Below are 23,899 nucleotides of genomic sequence, written 5' to 3'. Positions count from 1 at the left end.
GTTAAAAAAAAAAGTTAAAAAGTTAAAGTTCTGCATAATTAAGGGCGTGGCCACTTGAGTGACAGGTAGATTTCTGCTGCTGTCTACCAGCAGTTTGTCTGCTGTCTGTTAGCCCCACCCACTTCCCGCCTCTTTGCCCATTTTCGGTTATCCGGGAGTGACACGCTGCCAAGATGGCGACAGCCAGCTTCGCCCACTTTGGCCTTCAACAATGCTCTTCAGAAACATAAATGTGACGTCACAGACACTACATTGTTTTATACAGTCTATGGTTTTAACCTTGTTTTTTGATTTCATATTTTATTAATAGTATCCTTCTGAGCAAACCACCATGTGACAGAAGGTATGGCTGACTTGTGACATGTATTGTAACATATTTCTAAGTGAAAGCTTTTTGAATGTGGAAAACTATATGGAGGGACTTCTCTCCAAGAAACATCAGGTCAGACCAACCTCTTACACTGATAGTAACAAAATCATTTCAAACTAAATCAGGTCAAAATGAAGTTTGTTTGGCGTTCATTTCAGGAATTCAAAACAGCTTGCCAAAGCAAACTTTCTGGAAACTTTGTAGTCTTTATGTGCCTGTAGAAAAAGTAAAGAAAAAACACTTTGCCAAAAAAACTGGTCTCTCACCACATAGAGGCCATAAAGGTTGTGAACCTCTCTGTGCTCCCAGACACCATGTAGAGCATCTTTGTGCATGGTCACCTCAGGCCCATTAAACACAGACGGCTCGTTCATGTCATTCCAGATGTACTGATTCGCCATGGATCCCTGCACAAAGGCAATGGGGATTTAACAAACTTACAAATCGCAAAATGACCTTTTTAAAATAATAACATCAATCTTAACATTTTAATTGTAAGCGAGAATCTAATAAACAGTCAGGGGTGTCAGCTGTTCAGAAACCGCTTGCCTCATACTGGTCATAGGCGAACATGCTGGCCCACCAGGCTCTCATCTCAGGGTTAGTGAAGTCAGGATAGCCAGAATTCCCTTCAGCAGAGAAAACAGCACGTTTTAGCTCTCTGAAGAGTATGCAACATTGATTTTAACAGACAGCTAGATAAGTGGCTACACACCTGGCCAGCACCAGCCTTCATAGTCTCCTCCATCTTTGTTCTTGACATAAAAGTTTTTCGAGCGAATCTCATTGTGAATCCTGTAACCACTGTCCACCCTAATGTGAGGATCTACGATGGCCACCAGCTGAGGAGACAAAATGTCACATGATTTTGTAATCAAAGCCTTTAACAGTAAATTGAAATGATTCAACAGGGCAACAATTGAAATGTGACCGCCAGTAGGTGGCGGTAAATGTCTTAATGAGCAAGTCATTGAGTCATTTATTCATTCGATTTGTTCAAACAGCCGATTCATTGTTCACCTGATTGATTCGTTCAAAGCGGAGAAGCACAACAGTTGCTCTGGCTTTGTAGGTAATATTTTTGTTGGCAAAATTGAGCAAAAACAGACAATATTGTGTCTAAAATATAATACAACTTTTTATTTATTGAACTGCTGTATAAAACCAATATCACATTTGCACTCATGTTATTCGGGTTATTGTGCTCTACGCGTGTGATAGTGCTTTTATTTTTAGGTATATCACACAGGGCATGATTTATGTCACACCTTGCGTCTTTTGTCCATCAAGCCCTGCAGCATGTCTTTAGGTTCGGGGAACTTGCTGGGGTCCCAAGTGAAGTAGCGCTTTCCATCTGCATGCTCAATGTCCAGCCAAATGAAGTCATATGGGATGTCGTGCTCATCAAAGCCCTGATCAACAGCCTTTACATCCTCCTGATCATTATAGTTCCAGCGGCACTGATGGTATGCCAGCGCTGAGAGGGGAGGAAATGACTGAGTGCCTAAAAAAAGAGAATGTTGCGTTCAGGAGGAGGAAACACTTTCAAAATACATTATAAAACAAAGAATAAAGGACATGCACATTCAAAATATGCATGCAATTTTTGCAATCCTGTGAAATTTAAATCCAAATAATGTTTCAAATATTTTTCAACTAAAAACATATTGTTTCTGATTAATAATTTCTCATTAATGAGTGAACGAGCAAACGTAAATTTTATTACTACATTTACCCCCCTTTTTTGTTAATTTTCAAAGAATTTCTAGATTTTTTTTTAAATTAAATTATACATGTCGACAGCACAATGCAAGACAAATACATATATATCATGAGAAATCTTGTTAAAATAAATATGTAATTATATATAATCTGAAAATTACAGATTCTCACTTAAACGGATGGTAAATAAGTTAAAAAACAGTCCAGATTCATGAAACCTACATATTCATTTTTTAACAAAACATCATCAATAATACTATGAATATATTTTGTTTGGAAACATTCCACTTTTCAGATGAGAAGCAGATTCATCAATAGGCAGGCATATTCATGTTAATCAAAGTAATTCAGTTTCAAATGCGTTTGTGAGATATGGGAAAGAGGCAAAATGTTTTGCAGATGTCAATAAAACAGCTTGTAGGCCATACAATGTCACTTAACGTTTCATTTACCTAAAAAAAAAAGTCATTCAATTTTCATAAACTCTGATAGCTAGAAAAAAAATGACTCTAAAGAACAGCATTTTGCCAAATATATGCACTGTATTACATATTCATTATATTTTTACTTAACCTGTTAGTGATGTCTTCATTATTTAATGTATTTTTGGATAAATTTGTCAGTTATTACAATTTATTGTCATTTAAATGTTTATATCTCCCCAACAAACTGGAGTAGAAACAATTCGGTTATTAAAAAGTTGATATAAAAACTGCCTTATGTGCAATTTAAATGTTTGTACAACCCTATTTGAGTGCTAATTATTAAATAAGTTTGATTAATTTATTGTTAATTAATTTATTTATTTTTGGTTTCAGTTTTAGGCCAAGTGCATCCTGAATTTTCACATTGGCACATCCTTATTTTTTAGTCTCCTAAGTGAACAAGAAAAAGCATGAACAATATTTGAGAGCTAAAGGCAGTGGGCAAAATTATGCGGAAATTTCTTCAAAATGTCACACAGTTTTGAAAAATATTAAGGTGAGTAAACAATGACAAAGTGAAGTTGAAAATAGCATGAAATATACCTTAAAGAAATATTATTTTCAAGTTTGGCACTGAATCTGTATGCAGTGATGTGTGGTGTTACTTCCTTTTCCTGTGCTTTTGAGTACCTGTAAGTGATGCGTACTGAGTGAAGACATCCATAGGTTTTGGTCCCAGCATGATAAAGACATCAATAATACCACTCTCAGATATCCAGCGTACATCCGTCTGAGGAGCTTCACTAGAAACTTTTACGAAGTCCAGCATTTTTCCAAACATCGTCTGAAATATGGACACACATATGTGGGAACTGTGCTAAAACATTTGAACTACAAAACGCACTGACACAGAAAATCTGCTTTTAATATCAACTCTACCAAACGAATGTTAACATCAGACAATACTGCAGTGCTCTTCGATATATTGTGTTTCCCTCATTTGAACATTCAGGTTATTTATTTGAACATGGTGAACCAAAACCATCAGACATCTTAGCAGTTTTCTCACGCTCACCTTTCCCGCAGTATTTGAGCTGATGTCCACCCATGTCTCTGCTGCATTGAGCCAGAAGATGCCCATGGTGCGGTCAGTACTATGAGATATGAGGACGGGAACTGCCCCGTAAAGGGCCATTGGGTTGTGTAGCTCATACTGAAAAACATCCAGGTTGTACAGCCGATACGGGTCTGAGCCACTAAGAAAAAAAAAAACACCACAACAATGGGTCAGTGAAACACTATTGTTACTGGTTTAGTCCTAAAGACAAATAAATGATAAGCAGCTGTCACATAACATTTTAAACGGTTCTTAATTTAACAATGTTCAATATTCAGGCTAGTTTTTTTATCTTGTTCCTAACTGAAGTATTATTATGGTCGGTCAGAATATGTTGTGTTTTTACTCACCCCCATGTCATCCAAGATGTTCATGTCTTTCTTTCTTCAGTCGAAGAGAAATTAAAGTTTTTGAGGAAAACATTCCAGGATTATTCTCCATATAGTGGACTCCAGTTACCAATGGATTGAAGGTCAAAATTACAGTTTCAGTGCAGCTTCAAAGGACTCCCAGATGAGGAATAAGGGTCTTATCTAGAGAAACCATTGGCCATTTTCTAAAAAACAAAATAAACAAGACCCTTAATTCCTCATCTGGGATTGTGAGGAGACCTTTGAAGCTGCACTGAAACTGTGATTTGGTTCTGTTGAAGTCCACAATATGGAGAAAAATCCTGGAATATTTTTCTCAAAAACCTTACATTTCTCTATCTTAAACTTTTCGACAGAAAAAAGAAAGACATGAAAATCTTGGATGACTTGGTGAGTAAATTATCAAGAAATTATAATTCTGAAGTGAACTAATAAATCTTTAAATCTTTTAAAATTGCTTTTAAGCTCTTTGAGAATCTATATAAATCATTCATAAATTCAGTTGATTCACTTGCATTAATAATACAGTCAGATTTTCTTTCAGCTTCTTTCTCAAACTGTCTTGGCATCAGAAGTGTTTCTTTCTGCCCTGGAAATGAGTTAAAATTCATGCGCTGCATCTGTAATCGAAACGAGGCCACAGGAGGGGATTTACAAATGGAAGTGAAGCGACGCAGATGACACTGGTAGGTCATGTGACAGTAACAACATGACGGAGGTAGTATGTAGTGAATAAGTTTCATTCATACTACCCATATTTATACTATATAAAGCATACTTTATCAGTCGTGAAGTAAATTCAAATGTAGTACCTTATAAAGAGAGATCAGTAGCCACATTCAAATCCAGACTCAAAACATATCTTGCATTTACTGATCATGCACTGTGCCATGTCCGAACTGCTTGCACTTTATTTTATATGTATTTTTTTACTCTTTTAATTCTTTTTCTTGTTTTTATTTCATTTTTAATGCATTTTATATCAATCTTTTATGTATCATCTTTTTATTTCTGACTTTTAATGCATTTTAAACCTTGCTGTCAGGTTGAAAGAGCTGGGAGAATTAGGAAGTAAGCATTTGTTATCCCTGGATGGAGCTCTGACAGAGTTAGACGAGGAAGATTTGTCTGTAAGGGTACTGTTTAAACACACAGCTACCTGACAAATATTTTTACAGTTATCCCTCCGCGTGAGGAACAATAACTCTTCCATCCAGATAGTGGTATTCTCTGTTTTTACTGTTATTTTTATTTCTTATGCATTCCATTTTTACTATTATGTATTTGGTTCTTCTTCATGTAAAACACTTTGAATTACAATTGTGTATGAAATGTGCTATACAAATAAAATTGCCTTGCCTACTAAGACAGTACGCAATTTCGTAATCAGCGACAATCCTATTATTTTCAGCAGTGAATTGTACAGACTCTCTAATGGAAAGCAAATCAAGCTGACCAGGTAATAAAAGTTTGTTCAACTAGCCTAGTGGTGTCTACATCCAGTTTCTTTACAAGCTTAACCCTTGTGCATTCAAAAAAAAAAAAAAAGTTACACACAGGTGCAAAATGGAAAAAAATGTCCATGTCCAAAAACTGTCATAAAAATATGATTAATATTTTTTTCCACTTTCACTCATGTCAATTTTTTAACCAGCATCTGTTCTATCCATAGATGCCAAACATTCATTCATTCATTTTAAGAACTGTAACCCTTTAAATGCTGGTTTGCTTACATAATGCCATAAGTGTTTTTTTAATGAAAAAATTAAAAATAGTAGTTTATTTTCATAAACTAAATGCTAAGCAGAATTTTTCTTTTTCTTTGCTTATTAGATTCTTGGGTGTGTCAATGAAGAACAACAACATTAATTTTGAGGCATTTATATTTTTATGCAGTGTCAGATTTTTTAAAAATCTAACACTTAGGTCCATAAGGGACAAAAACTGTCATAGAAATATTATTAATATTTTTTTCCACTTTCACTGACTTTTTTTTTTTAAATCAGCATCTGTTCTATTCATAATTACCAAACATTCATTCATTTTCAGAATTTTAATGCTTTATAAATCAGTTTCTTTACATCCTCAGCTAATGCACCTGTGTGCTCACTGTCAGTGGGCAGCACTAGCTTCAGAGCTTCCTCGGCTGAGTAACGTCTCTTCATCTTGCAAACAATGAAATGATCAAACCCTCAAGCACCACATATTTATAGGTTTGGCTCAAACTTTGTATAAAATCTAGCAGACTAAACAATCAGCATTTTCTTGTGGTGAAAACTAAAACAATGTGTTTAGGGGCTTCTGAACTTCTACTTCAAATTCAAGCGTACCTTTTATCTCTGTACAAAAACAATAACAAGTGGAAAAAGTGCAATCAAGGGTTAAGATGCGTGTTTGGGTGAAAAAGAAAAACCTCAAAGCTCATTAACCTTCTTTGACCTTTTTCAAAGTTTTCACATGGCCCTATGACCCTGCCAAGGGTGTGACTCATACATGGAGTGGGATTTTTGATTGCCAGTACAATATAAATTTCTTTCAAACTAATTACACACATTAAATTTTCAGTAAACACATGCAAACTACACTCTGACATCCTTACCAACATACCCACACAATTATAGCTGCATTATTTTTCCAATTGACTCTAATATGCATAAGCAGAAAACACAAATAAAGCGAGTATTTCTTTTATATGCCAAATTTGAAAATATGGCACAATCTATTAAAAAATTTTAAAAATGTAAAATTTGAAGCCTTGACGATAGAATGAATGCCCATTTGCAAATATTGTCTCATTTTATAGTCAAATGGCCCTGGGATAAAAAAAATTGCAGTTTCAATGTGGACATTTTTGTCCTTAAGGTCCTGAGTGTGAGTATTTTTTGTAAGGAACGTAAAATTGATTTTTTGAAGGAAATGAGGGTAAAATATTAAAATTCCAATAAAAATGAATTCATGTAGTTGCCATTAACAAAGGCACACTTATAACAAAGAAACAAAACTGAAATGGACAAAATGAAAAGTGCTCCTTTGCTGCATGTGTGTCCTGCATACAAGTACTCACTCTGTGTTTTTGAGTTTGAGCGTGTCTGCGTGTTCAGGAATCCCATAGACGTGTTCCACACCAGGAAGAGAAAAATCTAAACTAATAGATGATGGACCTGAAATCAAATGGATATTTAAAAAGATTGACTTGACTGTTTATCTAAACAATATTCTACAGATCATGTTATAGAATAAAATGGGAAAGATTTAACTAGATTTCAATGTACCATTGGGCTTTGAATCACTATGAGATTTAAATGTTTCCTCCCACATGCCCGGTTTATCCTCTTCTTCTTTGATCTGTTCATCCTAAATTAATAAAATAAATAAAGGGGAAAAAAAGGCAACAGGTAAATTAAAACACATTATAATATAATGAGTCTCCTTAATGAAGATCTCAACGCTCAAAAATTATCACCATCTAGGTCTAATAAATCTGTCCAGATATTGAAAACACACACACACACACCTCGTCGGATTGCTTCTCCGCATTCTCCTGTTCTGTCACTTCCTCCGACTCACTTTTACTGAAAAGTAAACAGTTTCTCTTAATACAAATACTTGTTAGTACAACTAAACAAGCGTAAATCTTAAAGGAGGGTGAACTTGAATAGGTTCTTGAATAAGAGATGCATCAATACGATCATTGATAATCAATACCAGTACTTGATATCACTTTGCAATTCAATTTCTTTAAGTATATGGTGATTCTATAACAAAACAAGCATTTGTTGATTTTTGTTTTACAATTTTGTTTGACTGGCCATTGATATTAAATGTGTGTTAAGCAGAGCATGTGTCATCCGGCTTAAAAGTACAACCTGACCCTTCAAATAACACAACAACACAGTTTAACAATGGTTGTGATAAACTATGTGAGCAATGGTGGGCAGAGTTAGTAGCCCCCTTCACACATTCAGTCTGTAAATTACTGGTATACCTACCGTTAAGAGATCATATGTGAACACGACCTTTTCAAAAATAACCGTTCTAGCAATTTACCAGTATGAAAAGTTGTAACTTTACCAGTGAACTGCCGGTATGATGCTGTGTGTGAACAAAGAATGAAGATTACCAGTATGAGCACGTATGAAGTCAGAACGCACTAACGTAAGAAGTCTGCTTTGTGTCATCTCCATAAGAACTTCATGATTGGCCCAATTACTCCGCACTGTTTACAGTAAGATCTGCTGCTTTTTATAGTTTTTCTACATAAATATGTGCTAGATGAACATCTTTGACTGTTGCACCATGTCTCACAGCTTTTTCAGCATGTCGCGCTCAAACCCAGCCTCCTTTTTCAGTCATCAGCACTATCATACGTCTCGGAAAAGTATTCTCTGTGATCATTTTTTAACTTCTAATTTACAGACGTAAGAGGATGATGTAAAATTAAACAGATAGTGAAACTAAAGCGTTTCTCCTTATGTGAGCGAATGAAGACACAATGGAGCAGCTGTGATTAACATCACAGAATTTCCCGGTATTTTGGTGCTGATGTGTGACTGGGCTCTTATCTGTAAAAAGACAGAATGCTTTTTTTGTATAACAGCTTATCCGTGCATTTACCGGTAGTCATTCTGGTAATTTTACATCAATGTACTGGGATTACTGTGTGAAAGGGGCTAGGGCTGGCTAATTTGCACAGTGTAAAAAGACACTGCCCAGCCAAAATAAAGTCACTGTTTGGATTTAAACACGCAAATGCTTAAGAGTTTATGATTGGATCATTAATGCAATGATTATTATGTTTCTAGCATGTTTTATGTTTGGTAACAGTTCTTTAAACCCTTATTGATGGAGTGTGTAGCTTTTCATTTCTTAAGCAACCATGTAGGAAGGACTTTAAAGAGTGCTTGACCAAACATTGATGCACTTCTTGATGGAAATAAATGTTGTGATGTTATTTCCATCAAGGGGTGCATAATTTTTTGGTCAAGATCTTGTATCGACAATGCAAGAGCACTCTGTAAAGTCTCATCCAGCACATCCCAAAGACTTTCAATGAAATTAAGGTCCGGACTCAGAGGTGCTGATTCATGTGTGAAAATGATTCTTCATGCTCCTTGAATCTTGACATTGTCATTCTGGAATATAGCCATGATGTGTCGTCCTACATGGTTGTTTAAGAAATGAAAAGCTACAAACTATCAGTTAGGGTTAGAAGAACTGTTCTCAAACATTTAAAGGTGCCCTAGAATCAAAAATTAAATTTACCTTGGCATAGTTGAATAACAAGAGTTCAGTACATGGAAAACACATAAACTGAGTTTCAAACTCCATTGCTTCCTCCTTCTTATATAAATCTCATTTGTTTAAAAGACCTCAGAAGAACAGGCAAATCTCAACATAACACCGACAGTTATGTAACAGTCGGGATCATTAATATGTACGCCCCCAATATTTGCATATGCCAGCCCATGTTCAAGACATTAGACAAGGGCAGCCAGTATTAATGTCTGGATCTGTGCACAGCTGAATCATCAGACTAGGTAAGCAAGCAAGAACAATAGAAAAAATGGCAGACGGAGCAATAATGACTGACATGATCCATGATTACATGATATTTTTAGTGATATTTGTATATTGTCTTTCTAAATGTTTCGTTAGCATGTTGCTAATGTACTGTTAAATGTGGTTAAAGTTACCATCGTTTCTTACTGTATTCACGGAGACAAGAGCTGTCGCTATTTTCAGTTTTAAACACTTGCAGTCTGTATAATTCACAAACACAACTTCATTCTTTATAAATCTCTCCAACAGTGTAGCATTAGCCGTTAGCCACGGAGCACTATCAAACTCATTCAGAATCAAATGTAAACATCCAAATAAATACTATACTCACATGATCCGATGCATGCATGCAGCATGCATGACGAACATCTTGTAAAGATCCATTTAAGGGTTATATTAGCTGTGTGAACTTTGTAAATGCACTAAATGTATTATAGTCGAGAGCTCGGGGACAGGGAGCGGGCGATTTAAAGGGGCCACAGCCTGAATCGGTGCATAGTTAATGATGCCCCAGAATAGGCAGTTAAAAAAAATTAATAAAAAAAAAATCTATGGGGTATTTTGAGCTGAAACTTCACAGACACATTCAGGGGACACCTAAGACTTATATTACATCTTGTAAAAACTGGTTCTAGGACACCCTTAACATGCTAGAAACATAATCACTGCAATAATGATCCAATCAGTGTATCCAATAGTTTTGTTTTTTTTTGGCCAGGCAGTGTATTTTGGCTGTGAAAAACAGTTTAGTGCACCTTTTAATCTCAGTAAAGAAAATTAGTAACTAATTTCTTCAAAAAAAAAAAAAAAAAAACATTATTTTCATCTATTAAAACAATCTTTTTTTGTTTTTGGTTTAACCAAATACATTTCCATGGTCAGTAAATGTTTATGGTAAATCTTCATTCATGATCCACCAACAACTGACAGGTGTGACAAAAAGTACATTCTGAACCCAGCGGTTTATGATGTAGATGAAACATCTATAAAACTAATGGCCATAATACCAAAATCAATGGTGCACTAAATGACTGTTGCACTAAAGATAACATACTTTTTTAGTTACCACAATTACTATTTCAATCTAGAACACATCTATATTAATACCAAATCAAAAGCAAATAGTGTACTATTAGATTAAAGTGTGCAAGCATGAATCATTTGGAGCACTACAGATATTTACACTACTGTTGATTACAAAAAAAAAAAAAAAAAAAAATAAAAAACATGGATTAGTGTTAAACATTAAAGTAAAAGAAACTATGAATCTATAAATCTAAGATTTCTTTGCAGTCAAGAACTGGACAAATGGATGTTACCTAGAGAAAATGTTCTTGATCGAGTCCCACATGCTACCAACTGTGCTACTTATTTTATGAGAGATACTGCTGAGCGTGACAGAAGAGAGGAAAGTTGAGAAAAAGAGGGGAAGGAAAATAGAATGTGATGAGAATTTCAGTAAAAACATTTACAAACGTATTTCTAAATGAAATGTCCGACACATTTAAATGATCCGATACAAATCCCAGATCCCAATTTTCAATGTGTCATTTTAACCTGACGTCAACTTTGCTGTGAAAATATTCCCAAAATAAAATAAGATCACCATCATAAAACACCTCAGTACATTGTGACCATACGGACTGCAACAGTAGGATTTAAATAAATTCCATTCAAAATAATGACTTTTGTTAATAATCTTTTAACACAAACCTACCATGGATCCAAGGTTGTTCTTATATATTTCTGCAGCACAATTAAATCAAAGCCATTTCAAAATGTTCACTGTATTTTTATAATTATACTTCATCAATGGTGGCTTCTATTTAACAATTTCACACTGTATTGTCATTGCTGTTTAATTCACATCAATAGTTGTAATTCCATGATTTATCACAAAACGTGATTTGGCTCAATACTTATTGAAGTTTTTTTGCAAATTCCTATGATGAAAATAAATGGGAAATCCAGAAGTAAGGTCAGTGAAAAAGTGGACGATCACTGTTGTGCTCTACTTAGATCAAAGCAGTCCTGCTTTAACAGAGTTAGTGCAGAGAGAGAAGGCCAGAAATGAAAAGCAACAGCAAGAATCCAAGTAGAGTGTGGAGAAGTTGTGAGATATTAACCCTCAGATCTTAAAACAGTGAAACAGCAAACACAGAAGAAGCTATAAAAATATTTTTTCATTGTATGCCAGCAGCAGCAAACCCCTGAGATAGTTCACCCAAAAATCATTTACTCACTCTCATGTCGTTCAAGACCCAAATGGCTTTCTTCCTTCCTCAGAGCACAAATTATGGTTTTTTTCTTACAAAGCAAGTCAGACACTTTTACTGTATGGATTAAAAACAAAAAGATAGATATTTTTCAAAAAAATCTTCTGTGAAAGAAAGAAAGCCATATGGATATGGATGGATATGAGGGTGAGTAAGGCTGGAAAACACTACATGACTTTTAAAATATGAACAGATTTGGAACGCGTGTTGGAAACCAAACGTCCATTACCATATCTAAATTTCAGCTCCAGCTCTTCCGCAGCGCTTCTATACACAGTGATGTGAACAGTAACGATGGTGTTGGTTTTGCGAGTCTCATCCTTTGAAAGAGCATCTTTGGCCCAGTTTATACCTGGTATTAAGATGCGTTTTGGTCAACTGGATCACAAGTGGACGACGCTAAATACAAGTGTAAACAGGGTGTAAAACGTTTCGATCTTATCCACTTTCAGCCACTTCGAATGGATTGCTTTCGCAGTGTAAACACTCACGTGGTCGAATGTGTTCGATCAGCCACAAAAAATTGTCTACTATCCTCCTCCTGACCTAATGGATAATTATGGGAAATGCACAAGCCAGATGGGATTTAAACTTTGTTGGATGAAGACCAAAGTTTGGTTTGAAGATGAAAAATGTACCAAGCACAATGTTCTCTCACCATTCCTGATTTCTAATACACATTCACCGCATTTACAGTGGTTTTGTGGCTGTCAGAGCAGAAACTAAATCTGATGCTCTCCGTGTGTTTTTCCGTCATCTCCATGTGCGTCCATATGTAAATTGCATGAGCTTATTCAGTCTATTAGATCGAAAGAACTGAAAAAGCCCATATATTTACCTGCCCCTCGAAGAAACCAGGACAGAAGTGGTTGAAAGTGGACAAAAGAGACAGATTAAAACACCATCATGTGTCTCCCTCATCTACTTGTGATATGATCGACCAAAACGCAGCCACTGAAGACCATAGTCTGGCATTACGCAAATGTGTTACAAACCTATGCAGGTTCGTGCAGGAAGAAAGACTGGAATTACTGATGACTCGTTTCAGGCAGTTCAGAATCGCTTCTTTCTTTTAGGAGATAATTTATTTTATCTGCACTTTGACCTTTGAAACTTTCCAGACTTTTTACAATCACAAACAGCTGTATTAGACACTATATTAAAGGTAATATCTGAAAAAGCATAATAGGGGCACTTTAATATCTTCTGACTGGATGAAAAAGCTTCCATGCCCATCATACCCTGTGATTTTCTTTTTTCTGTGAAATCCAACTGCCCAAAATCTGAAGACTGGCTGTGACCTTTTGCATTGAGCGTCGATTTGTCCAGACTGAAAATTGGGGCAAAAATCTTGCCATCTGTATTCCAGCCTTAAGTGGTAATTAAGAAAATTGTTGCAACCAGGCCCTGATACACCTCAGGAAAAAAAATTTATAATTTCACAGCTTTTTACAATATGTATTAATGGATGATACATAAAGCTCATTCTCCCCATATTCTCATTAAAAACCACCATTACTGTACACCGGTCTGTCAAGATGGCTTGTTTTAAAAATCTTAATTGTCATGAAAATTATGTCAATGTAAAAAGTCTTAATTTTCTTTGTGTAAATAACATCTTTAGTTTTTTCCTGATTTTAGGGTGAAATATGAGCAATACATTTACTTACAGTTTTTCTAAGATTACCCTTATACTAATTTGTTGTATTTATATTTAATTAATGTAAAAACTGTGTTACTGCTGTGCCATATTGTTCTGTTAAGGTTACATGCCCGCTGACACCAAGGATGAAAACTATAGCTATAAACATGGCTCAACAATAAGGACTGTCTTGGTGAGTTTTCATGTAAACATTTGGGAGACAATCAGATGCATGTCAGTTTATTAGATCCGTGTCTTTTGTCTTAAAGTGACAACAGCCTAATAAACCTGCTGCTGTCTGTGCCCATGTTAAACAGCAAAAGAAAAATACAGAATCACTTATTGCGCTTGGCTGAATAACTTCTGTAGCTATAATACATTAATACAGAGAAGATGGTGTTATTTTAAATTTGATTGCTTCAATTTCTGTAGTACTTTTTACATAAATACTACTGTTAGAAAAACATCTGTATCTGTTTGTTTTCGTTTATTCTGTATTTTATTACTGACTGTTCACTTGCCTTTAATAATGTTTGAACTTTATATTAGTCGGGCTAGTAGTTTTTCTGTTGTATCGAAATTGGAATCAAGAATTGTGAAAGTTCACTGGTATCTAAAATATTAGTGTTGTAACACTGGTTGAAAATATCGTCCACACCATCTGATGAACGATAAAATCAGTGACAGCCAATCAGAATCTTTAAAGAGCAAAGAGGCATTGGACAATATTTCAGTGCATGCTTATAATTAACAGCACTGGTGTGGACGCTAATATAGTTATCATGATAGTTCTCTTTCTTGGTGTGAACAGGCATTGAAATGAAGACTGTGCATCTATGAGAGTAAGGCCTACTCAATACAAAGGGAGGAAAGGAAGTGAAAAATTATAAAATTAATCAGAAATACAGCCCAAGAAACAGTGTAAAATATTTTTAGTATGAAGTATTATTAGTTCAGTATTATCTGTTTTAAACTTCCTGAATGAGAAGCCCTTTCTGACCAATGTGCTGTTGTACTCACGTGTCCTTGCGTGCTCGGAGGTGCTCGAAGGCCAGCAGGCCACGGGAGTTGAGTGACATGAGCACTTGAGGACCCTCAACAATGTCCAGCCGAAACGGCTGAGCACTTACGATGAGCCGCTGCTCTTTTCCATCCAGAGACAACACCAGACTGTTCTCATCCTGAGACACCACTGACAGCCTGAAGACAGACACAAGACATTCAGCTGTTAATTCAAGAATAGAACAACATGGCGTTATGATGATAATGGCGACAAGGTGGAAAACTGACCAAAATTATAAGACGCAAAATGGAACCTTCTCTAGTCAGATAATACTGGTGTTACACACTGGTGGTCTTATAGTGGTTGAATATAGACTAAAACATGAAAGAAATCATTCTAATATGCTGATTTGCTGCTTAGTTGTGCTGCTTCATATTTTAGTGGGAACAGTGATACAAAACAATTTCAAAGTTTGGGGTAAGTGATCTTTTTTTTATTAATATTTTTATTCAACAAGGATGCATTAAATTGATTCAAGTGACAGAAAGATTTCAATTTTAAATGCTGTTCTTTTGAAGTTTCTATTCATCAAATAATCCTGAAAAAAATTCTCGTAATTTAACGACTTTTTTCTCGTAATTTAACGACTTTTTTCTTGTAATTTAACGACTTTTTTCTCAACATTTTATCACGACTTTTTTCTCATAATTTAACGAATTTGTTCTCGTAATTTAACAACTTTCTCAAAATTTAATGTCATTTTTCCTCATAATTTAAGGAATGTCTTCTCGTAATTTAACGAATTTGTTCTCGTAATTTAATTACTTTTTTCTCATAATTTAATGAGTTTATTTTCAACATTTTATCTTGACTTCTCGAAATTTAAACAACATTTTTCTCATAATTTAACGAATTTGTTCCCGTAATAACTACTTTTGTCTCGTAATTTAAGTTTATTCTCAACATTTTATCTAGACTTTTTTCTCGAAATTTAACGAGTTTATTCTCGTAATTTAACAAGTCATTTCTCAACATTTTATCCCAACTTTATTCTCGAAATTTAACGAGTTTTTTTCTCGTAATTTAACAAGTTATTTCTCAACAGTTTATCTCGACTTTTTTCTCGAAATTTAACGAGTTTATTCTCAACATTTTATCTCGACTTTTTTCTCGAAATTTAACAACTTTAATCTCGAGATGGTTTTATTTTTTTATTATTGCTTGGCCCTAATCCTCTTCCGTAGTTTTCAACATTGATGATAATCAGAAATGTTTACTAAGCAGCAAATCATATTAGAATGATTTCTGAAGGATCATGTGACACTGAAGACTGGAGTGATGATGCTGAAAATAAAGCTTTGATCACAGGAATAAATTACATTTTAAAATATATTCAAACAGTTATTTTAAATTGTAATAATATTTCACAATATTGCTGTTTTACTGTATCATTTAATTTATCAAATAAATGCAACCTTGGTGTGTGTAAGAGACTTCTTTCAAAAACACTTTTATAATTCTTACCAACCCCAAACTTTTGAATGGTAGCATATATTATATATTTTTACTTATAATATATATTTTAATGTATAACCTATTATTATTATTATTACTATAATTCACCTATATATAATTTAAAAATCATGTAATTGAACACCACACATTTGATTTTACAGGGCAGTTGAAATATCATTAGTTTCCCAAGAAGCAAAAAAGCCATGCGAATAGAAATTATATTTAGTAATATTAAATATGTGCTTTGCATTGAAACTATAATTACGTAGATTATCACAAACTGCAGCCAATCAACAAACAAAAAGCTTTCATATTAATTTTTCCAACATAAACAAGAACAAGCATATTGTGTTATATTATGTCTGAATGTTGTTTCCACTGGAAGTTGAAAACTCTGAACGCCCCCATTGAGAAACACGAATCTATACAGTAAAAGCAGTTCTGATGGAGTGAGTAGATTTGACTTACGCTTCAGTAAGGGGATCAGAGATGAGTACATCTGGAACCTCGTAACGAGGCTTAATTGGTTTGAGCTCATTAATCTTCACCCGTGTCATGTTCCCCTGCAGTCTGTACAGCTCAAGCAACAAGCGAACCTACAAACAAACACAAGAGTCTCAATTCTCTCACACTTAGTACCACTAGGACTGGCCGCGATATGGCCAAATGACAATATTTTTTTTCTATGGAGCCCCACACATGACAGGCAGGAAAAAGTAGTAAATAATGCACACAATTTAGCAAATCGAGGGAACCACTTAGTAAAGCGTGCGCACGATTTAGCCTACTATTTTTTTCCTCTATGTCATGTGTGGGGCTCCGTATTTTCCATATCATACATATCGATATTTATCACGATTTTAATTTTCCATTAATGGGGAAGGAAATGCTTTACACATATTTGTTAGACCTTGAGAATGAATGTAAACTTGTTTCTTCACAATTAAACTCCACGGAGTAGCTATCTTTTAATTTAGAGGAATCCTTAAATTAAATCCATTTTATTTTTCCCTAAAGTCTTTTTTTTCATTATATCTTTTGGGATTCTGTATTTTATGATTTCATTCAAATTTATATTAACTTTAACAATTTAAATCAAGCTTTCAAAATGTAATCAAATGAAAATATAACAATTAATTTACAACACAACATTGCATTTTTATTTTGTCAAATAAGATGCTGCACGACAGAACTATAAATTTAAAACATGGATGAAAAAAACTTGCTTGAATGATATTCCTTAGAAATATTATTATTATTATTACTTTGAGAAGTACATTTTTGTATTCAGAAGTGATTTATTTCTGTCACTATTTCTTCAAGTTAACCCATTTTAGCCCACCGGCAACTATAGTTGCCACAGTGTATGGTTGTCATTTTCCTTTTGTACGTTTTTTTCTAGATGTTTTCCATGCTTTATTTCTCAATGACATGCAAGAAAACATCTAAATAAAGGATTTCAAGAACAAAAAAAAAAGGTATTCACTTCCTTCCTGTGACATGAGGCGGTCAACTTCCTACCCCTACTTCCAGGAAGCATAGTGAAGGCAAACCCTCCCAAAGAAAAGTAATTTTCATGTTAACATTAGAACATTTTTGTTGACATATATATCTACATAATCATGAGGGGCTCTAGAATCATCCAAACAAAACAAATCTTACAAGAGATCTATAGTTTTTTGTATACTTAGTCAAAAATACGAGCAACAACTATAGTTGCCGGTGGGCAAATGTCTTGTAAGTACATATATAATGGGGAAATGGGGTATACTGTGTTTAATGGGTTAATAAATCAAGGTTATTGGTCTTGTTTAGTGCTTTTTGCTTTCATAATATTTTATATTGTTATATATTATATATTGTTATTTGTTAATTAATTTATTTTTTGTTTGTTTGTTATATGTGACCCTTGACTACAAAACCAGTCATAAACTGGTCAATTCTTTGAAATTAAGATTTATACATCATCTGAAAGGTGAATATATATAAGCTTTCCATTGATGTATGGTTTGTTATGATAGGACATTTGGCCGAGACTCAAGTATTTGAAAATCTGGAATCTGAAGGTGCAAAAATATTTAAATATTGAGATAATTGCCTTAAAGTTGCCAAAACGAAGTCCTTAGCGATGTATATCCACTCACAAAAATAATTATTTATAAAAAATGTACAAAATATCTTCACAGAACATGATCTTTACTTTATATCCTAATGATTTTTGCCATAAAAACAAAAAACAAAAAAAAAACCCAATAATTTTGACCCATACAATGTATTGTTGGCTATAGCTACCAATATACCCGTGCGACTTCTGACTGGCTTTGTGGTCCAGGGTCACATAGGAGTAATTTTTTTCTAATGAATGATGTAATTTAACTTTTTTGATTCACAATGCTCTGTTAGAGCAACTTAATGGCTGGACTTTGTTCGGCACTATGTTCCACCACTTTAAGACTAATGGATTTGTTGTTTGTTGTGTTTTCATATCCAAGAAATTATATGCTAGATGCAACTTTTTTGAGTTCACATTGAATGTTCTTTGACATTGACTGATCTGTTGATCTGTTGAAAGCAGTTATTTTGAGTTAGATGCATAAATGTTCTCCTATTCAAATTTTACATTGAGGGGTGCATACAACATATTTGCCCACCGGCAACTATAGTTGCCGCACATTCAAACACGTTTTTTAAGAAAAAAAAACAAAAACCTGGGAAAAATAAATGCAGAACATGTTCACATAGGACACTATTAACAGGACTATATGCATGAAACCATTCAGAAAAATTTGGGCACAAATGGGTTAAATCAAACTTTTATTTTGACTTCTTAGTTTCAGTGAGTTTTTGAAGGTAGTTTTTCTCAAATTAAGCAGTAAAAAGCTTGTGAAGTGACTCTCACAAGTAGTTCATGTGTTCATGTATTCATGTCCTCATATATTGAGACAGCAGACGCTACAAACGCCTTGAGCGTCACGTGTGTGTGAGTTTATGTATCAGATGAAACTGTGCCGTTCATTCACAAAGAGTCACACAGAAATCACTTATTAGCGACACACACTGACTGGCTGTTGTCGTGTTTATTTCTGCTGTGTGAAAGGCTGTTAGATTAATGCATATTGAGTAAAAACGTCCAAAGATCATCATTATCAACTTACATATTAACACGATCTCAATATGACATCGTTTATCGCCCAGTCCTACTGACCACGCACTTTTTCAGCAACCTTGGCTCTGGAAACATTGTTCCCATTAAATTAATTTCTGACAAATTCTTTGATGCGTTGCGATTCGCTCTTCAAAACTTCTGAACGGATTTTTAAAGCACTCTCAGATACTGAAATGCATTTTATGTTTCTTTGTTACACTTTAGTACTTTTTTTGAAACTATATTTAGTTAGTTAATGGTTCTTAACATACTATTGTTTTGATTTATTCATTAGCATTTGTAATTATTTTAAAAAGTTCCTTAAATGATATAAGTAAATGTAATAAAAATGATAGAAGAATCAGATCACGAAGTGCCTGAAATTCTATAAGTTCAATCTCTTACAAATGATATGACACTGATATTGCATTCAACTTTTCTTCCTTATCGTAACACATATCTGAGCGAAACGGCTTCTGGAACGGGAAAAATGTGTAGGGCAGGATCTTTCATAACATTATTGGATCATAGTCATTTGCTATTGGTTGTTGGAGTGATTATTGTCCTGTCCTCACGTCATTGCAAGGGGTAGGAGACTTCAATGTTTTTGATTAAAGATTACGAGGGAACATGCATTAAAAAAAATAATGATGTGCTTGAATAAATAATTTACAACACACTGCAATATTTTATCCAAAAATAATAATAATAATGTTCAATTGAGACTTTAACCAGCTTTGAGATAAAGCACAATTTGTTTTGTAGCAACTGTAATAAAGTTCTGTTTTGGTCTATTTTGTGACCTTGTTGTTGTCATTGATGAGCTGCAGGGTGATTCTGGAGTCGCTCAGCTCCAGCGTGTCCAGCAGAGCTCTGTACGGAGACTGACCCGGCTTCAGCTCCCTCTGACGCCTACAAACAAAAACACACACAGAACACATTTAAAAACACATCAGACATTTGTGCATCATTTTGAATCAATGTGGATTTGGCTAAACATTGCATTTGATGAAAAGGCTTTGGCAGTAATATTTTAAAAGACTAATCATTAGTCACATGTCATTTTTGCCTCAGGGGACTGACTCAGCACCAACTGCTTCCAATTTATACTGCGTTCTTTAACGGAAGAAAACATAGATGCAAGCAGCAATTAACTGAGTTCAAGCACTTTAAAGGGTTAGTTCACCCCAAAATTAAAATTCTGTCATTCACTCGCCCTCATGTTGTTCCAGTAAGCCTTTCATTCATCTTCAGAACACAAATTAAGATCTTTTTGATGAAATCTGAGAGCTTTCTGTCCCTTCATGAAGCTTCGGAGTGTTATGAATCTTTTGTGTCGAATCATGATTCGGATCGGGTGTCAAACCGCCAAACTGCTGAAATCACGTGACTTTGGTGCTTCAAATCATGATTCGATACACTGATTCATACTGCGCCAAAGCTTTCTGAAGCAGTGTTTTGAAATCAACCATCACTAAATAAGTCGTTATTTTGTTTTTTTGCCACACCAAAAATGTTCTTGTCACTTTATAATATTAATATTGAACCACTGTACTCACATGAACTGATTTAAATATGTTTTTAGTACATTAATGGATCTTGAGAGAGGAAATGTCATTGCTGGCTATGAGCCATCGGATTTCAACTAAATTATCTTAATTTGTGTTCTGAAGATTAATGAAGGTCTTACGGGTGTAGAACGGCATGAGGAGGAGTAATTAATGATATTATTCATTTTTGGGTGAACTAACCCTTTAAATGTGCTCTATGTTAGAATGACAGCTAGTGGTTGATATGGGTACTGCAGTCCAAATTCAAAATACTGTTCCTCCCGCTCCCTCCTCCTCAGACTGGACGCTCTTGCGGGTTGCCAGTTTGAGGACATGCAACAGGAGCAAGCTCAATTGACATTGGAAGGCGAGGAGACCTACACACTGTAAGATAATTAGTTGACTTATTGATTTATGATGATTTGATATATTGTTTTAATATTCTCCCGTTCATAGAGACTTTAGATAGATGCTGAGGCTTTTTAGGTCAGGTAGAATCTGCAATCTCTGACCCAGTTTGTTCACTGGCTTCCATGGCTGCAATGTGTTTTCCACCAACTGGCAACCCGGGGTGGAGAAATACTATTGGGTAAATTGGCAAGATGCGGTCTTGCACAGACTGAAACAAAAACAGAAATTCCGACACGGAACGCAAATTCCAAAGTAAAATAACTGGCTGTAGCAATGGTTTTTAGAGAAACAAGTATGTGAACTCACTCAGCATGTTTAATAAATATCTGCAAACTTATTTTGGTATTTTTTAGGGCTGGGTAAAAAAAATATTGATTTCTCAATTTTAATCAATTCTCATTTTTATGAACCGATATCGATTCTTAAATCTCAATAATCGATTAGTCTGGTCTGTTTTCAGTTGATGAATGAGCAGAATATATAGCGCCTCCCATCCAATAAATCACAATAATCTTTGTGCTTTGTTACTTTTGTAACAAGCAATGTCTCAGATTTCAAATGACGTCCATCTTATTATGAGATTCAAAAAATAAATACCGTTTTGACACTGTTTAGTGTGGCGTGACAGATCGCTTTAGCACCTCAGTTAAAGAGAAGCATGTGATCATCCTCTCCTCCGCTGTAATACCAATCTGAAGGTATGTTAAAATATACAGTACAACTTACTGAAATCCGTATCATGTCTTGTGTAATCGCTCAATCTGTGTTTCAACCTCGGAAAGACGTCAATAAAACAGCTTGTAAACAATGTCATGTAACGCACGTCCTGATATTGCCGAGTTAGATGCGTTCCTGGGTCAAAATATTTTGTTGATCCTGGAACAACATTCCAATCTGAAAATGTAGTCTTAACCCTATTCCTACCCCTAAACCTAACCCTACCCATAATTTATCCCAAAAATCAGAGGGAAATGATAGATGAATAACACTGATGTAGAACCACCAATTCCTGATTTTAAGCCTAAACTTGACATAATCTGTAAACTTGTCCCTCAAATCTGATTGGTTGATTTGAATGTTGTTCCAGGATCAAGTTGAACTCAGCAAAATCAGATTCTGAGTCACGTAACGTCACATTTACCTCAGAAAAACATATTCAGTGACCATAAACTCATTAGTCAGTTAGAAAAGTGCTCTAGAGAGCAACATTCTGATAAATATAGCTATGCACCATTACATTTTCATTATAATTTTCAATGTTCTTCAATATTTAATGCATGTTTGAATAACTCAGTTATGACAGCCGCGATTTATATGTTTATGTTTAAAAAAAAAACGAATTGGAGTAGAAACATGATTATGTAATTCTAAACTTTATTTACAATAAAAACATAATTGAGTGTAAGTTAAGTGTTTGTATATAAATAAGTTAATTTAACCTTTAATATTATTATAGTAGTACCAATTGACTCTCATGTGTAGTTTACAGCTTTAGTTGAGAGATTTTTTTCCTCTAGAAAATTTGCCATGTACTGTAACGGAAATACTACATCCATAAGACGTTACAGGACAAAGCATGTACTAAAGTTTAACATCTATAATTAAGTACTACTGTATTAATGTGAGTTAGAAAGAAAGTGTTCCAGTGATTGAGGATAGAACCAGCTGATGGGAACATGCTGGTACCGAAGACATTGCACTGGCTCTGATATCCCTCCATACATACACACAAGAGTACAGAAAACACGAGCATGCCAAGAATGGAGGTCTGAATACATATCGAATCATAATCAAATTGAATCGTGAAAATTGTGCCCTAGTATTTTTATGGTTTGGTAAAGTCAAAAACTTGGTCAGCCCGATCACTTTTAGGGCAGAATGCTGATCATTGAAAATCCTAACAATAACAATGTGCTTGAACCCTAATGAATGGGAACGCTTGCTTACACTAGATATTGACTACACTAGATATGTAAAGCAATGTTATCAAGTTTAATTAACCAGTCTTCCTACAGGGGGCGCATGCTGGCTCAATAAGTTAAATCCTCTATTGTGTAATGCCGTTTTAGTCGAAACACTGGAGAGATGTGTAAACCACAAAGTACTTATCCATGTATATCAATTTCAATAATGGCAAAAAATACGATGGTAATGAAAAGGTCCTAGATTATTTTAACAGCCCGTATAATCACAAAGCACTGTGATTGGTCCATCCTGAGCGGCGCAGAATGAAGTAACACGTGTCACATGAGCACACCGTACAAGCGTTTTCAGTTTTCCTCTGTTTTGTGCTAATTCAGCCCTTATTCAGCGTGTATTTTGAGGACTCGTCGTACTCACTTGCAGAAGGCGCTCTGGTCGCATGTTTTGAAGTTGCTGCGGTCCACAGCCTGAGCGCTCAGACACACCAGCAGAATCAGCACCAAACTGAAACACAATACCATCAGGTCACAAACTGGATACAACACAGTAACCTGTGCCGACACCGTTACTCGCGCTTTTAAATGATATCAAAATCAGACAAACACTTTACTGTAAATAAAACGATGAATTCATCACTGGATCATGGTACCACAACACTAGCCTTTAATAAGGAATCATGGCAAGATTTCTGACATCGTGAGGAATAACTCACAGAGACTGTAAACGATTTAAGTATTCAAATCGTTCGAAAAGTAGAAAGAGCATTTCAAATGGCAGCGTCTTTGATTTTATTTACACATAATCCTATTACTCAGCCTGAGCAATACAATACCTGTCACAGTAAGCCGCCATCTTGCCTCCGTGTGAACT

General features: G+C 34.9%; 1 protein-coding gene and 1 non-coding gene across 3 annotated transcripts in view; both read right to left on the bottom strand.

Annotated features, from left to right (window-relative positions):
- Positions 1 to 23,899, bottom strand: part of ganaba (glucosidase II alpha subunit a) — a 32,590-nt gene extending 8,691 nt beyond the window's left edge. Inside the window, exons 1-15 of one of the 2 annotated variants that reach the window (XM_067405796.1) lie at positions 23,862 to 23,899; positions 23,447 to 23,533; positions 19,949 to 20,057; positions 16,469 to 16,596; positions 14,503 to 14,682; positions 10,884 to 10,952; positions 7,520 to 7,577; positions 7,278 to 7,359; positions 7,070 to 7,166; positions 3,593 to 3,773; positions 3,208 to 3,361; positions 1,639 to 1,874; positions 1,086 to 1,212; positions 920 to 999; positions 637 to 777 (exon numbers count right to left, since the gene is read on the bottom strand). In XM_067405796.1, coding sequence (XP_067261897.1) covers positions 637 to 777; positions 920 to 999; positions 1,086 to 1,212; positions 1,639 to 1,874; positions 3,208 to 3,361; positions 3,593 to 3,773; positions 7,070 to 7,166; positions 7,278 to 7,359; positions 7,520 to 7,577; positions 10,884 to 10,952; positions 14,503 to 14,682; positions 16,469 to 16,596; positions 19,949 to 20,057; positions 23,447 to 23,533; positions 23,862 to 23,881 — 1,749 coding nt within the window. In that variant the 5' untranslated portion in view covers positions 23,882 to 23,899. The remainder of the gene's footprint in view (positions 1 to 636; positions 778 to 919; positions 1,000 to 1,085; positions 1,213 to 1,638; positions 1,875 to 3,207; positions 3,362 to 3,592; positions 3,774 to 7,069; positions 7,167 to 7,277; positions 7,360 to 7,519; positions 7,578 to 10,883; positions 10,953 to 14,502; positions 14,683 to 16,468; positions 16,597 to 19,948; positions 20,058 to 23,446; positions 23,534 to 23,861) is intronic. The other variant, XM_067405797.1, reaches the window with a different exon arrangement.
- Positions 22,742 to 22,873, bottom strand: LOC137035152 (small nucleolar RNA SNORA57). Its single transcript, XR_010897046.1, has one exon. It is a non-coding gene; the product is annotated as a small nucleolar RNA SNORA57 (small nucleolar RNA).

The sequence above is a fragment of the Chanodichthys erythropterus genome, chromosome 13, assembly GCF_024489055.1.
Source record: "Chanodichthys erythropterus isolate Z2021 chromosome 13, ASM2448905v1, whole genome shotgun sequence".
Classification (NCBI taxonomy): Eukaryota; Metazoa; Chordata; class Actinopteri; order Cypriniformes; family Xenocyprididae; genus Chanodichthys; species Chanodichthys erythropterus.
Note: the sequence above shows the minus strand (reverse complement) of the source record. Positions and strands in the feature narration are given on the sequence as shown.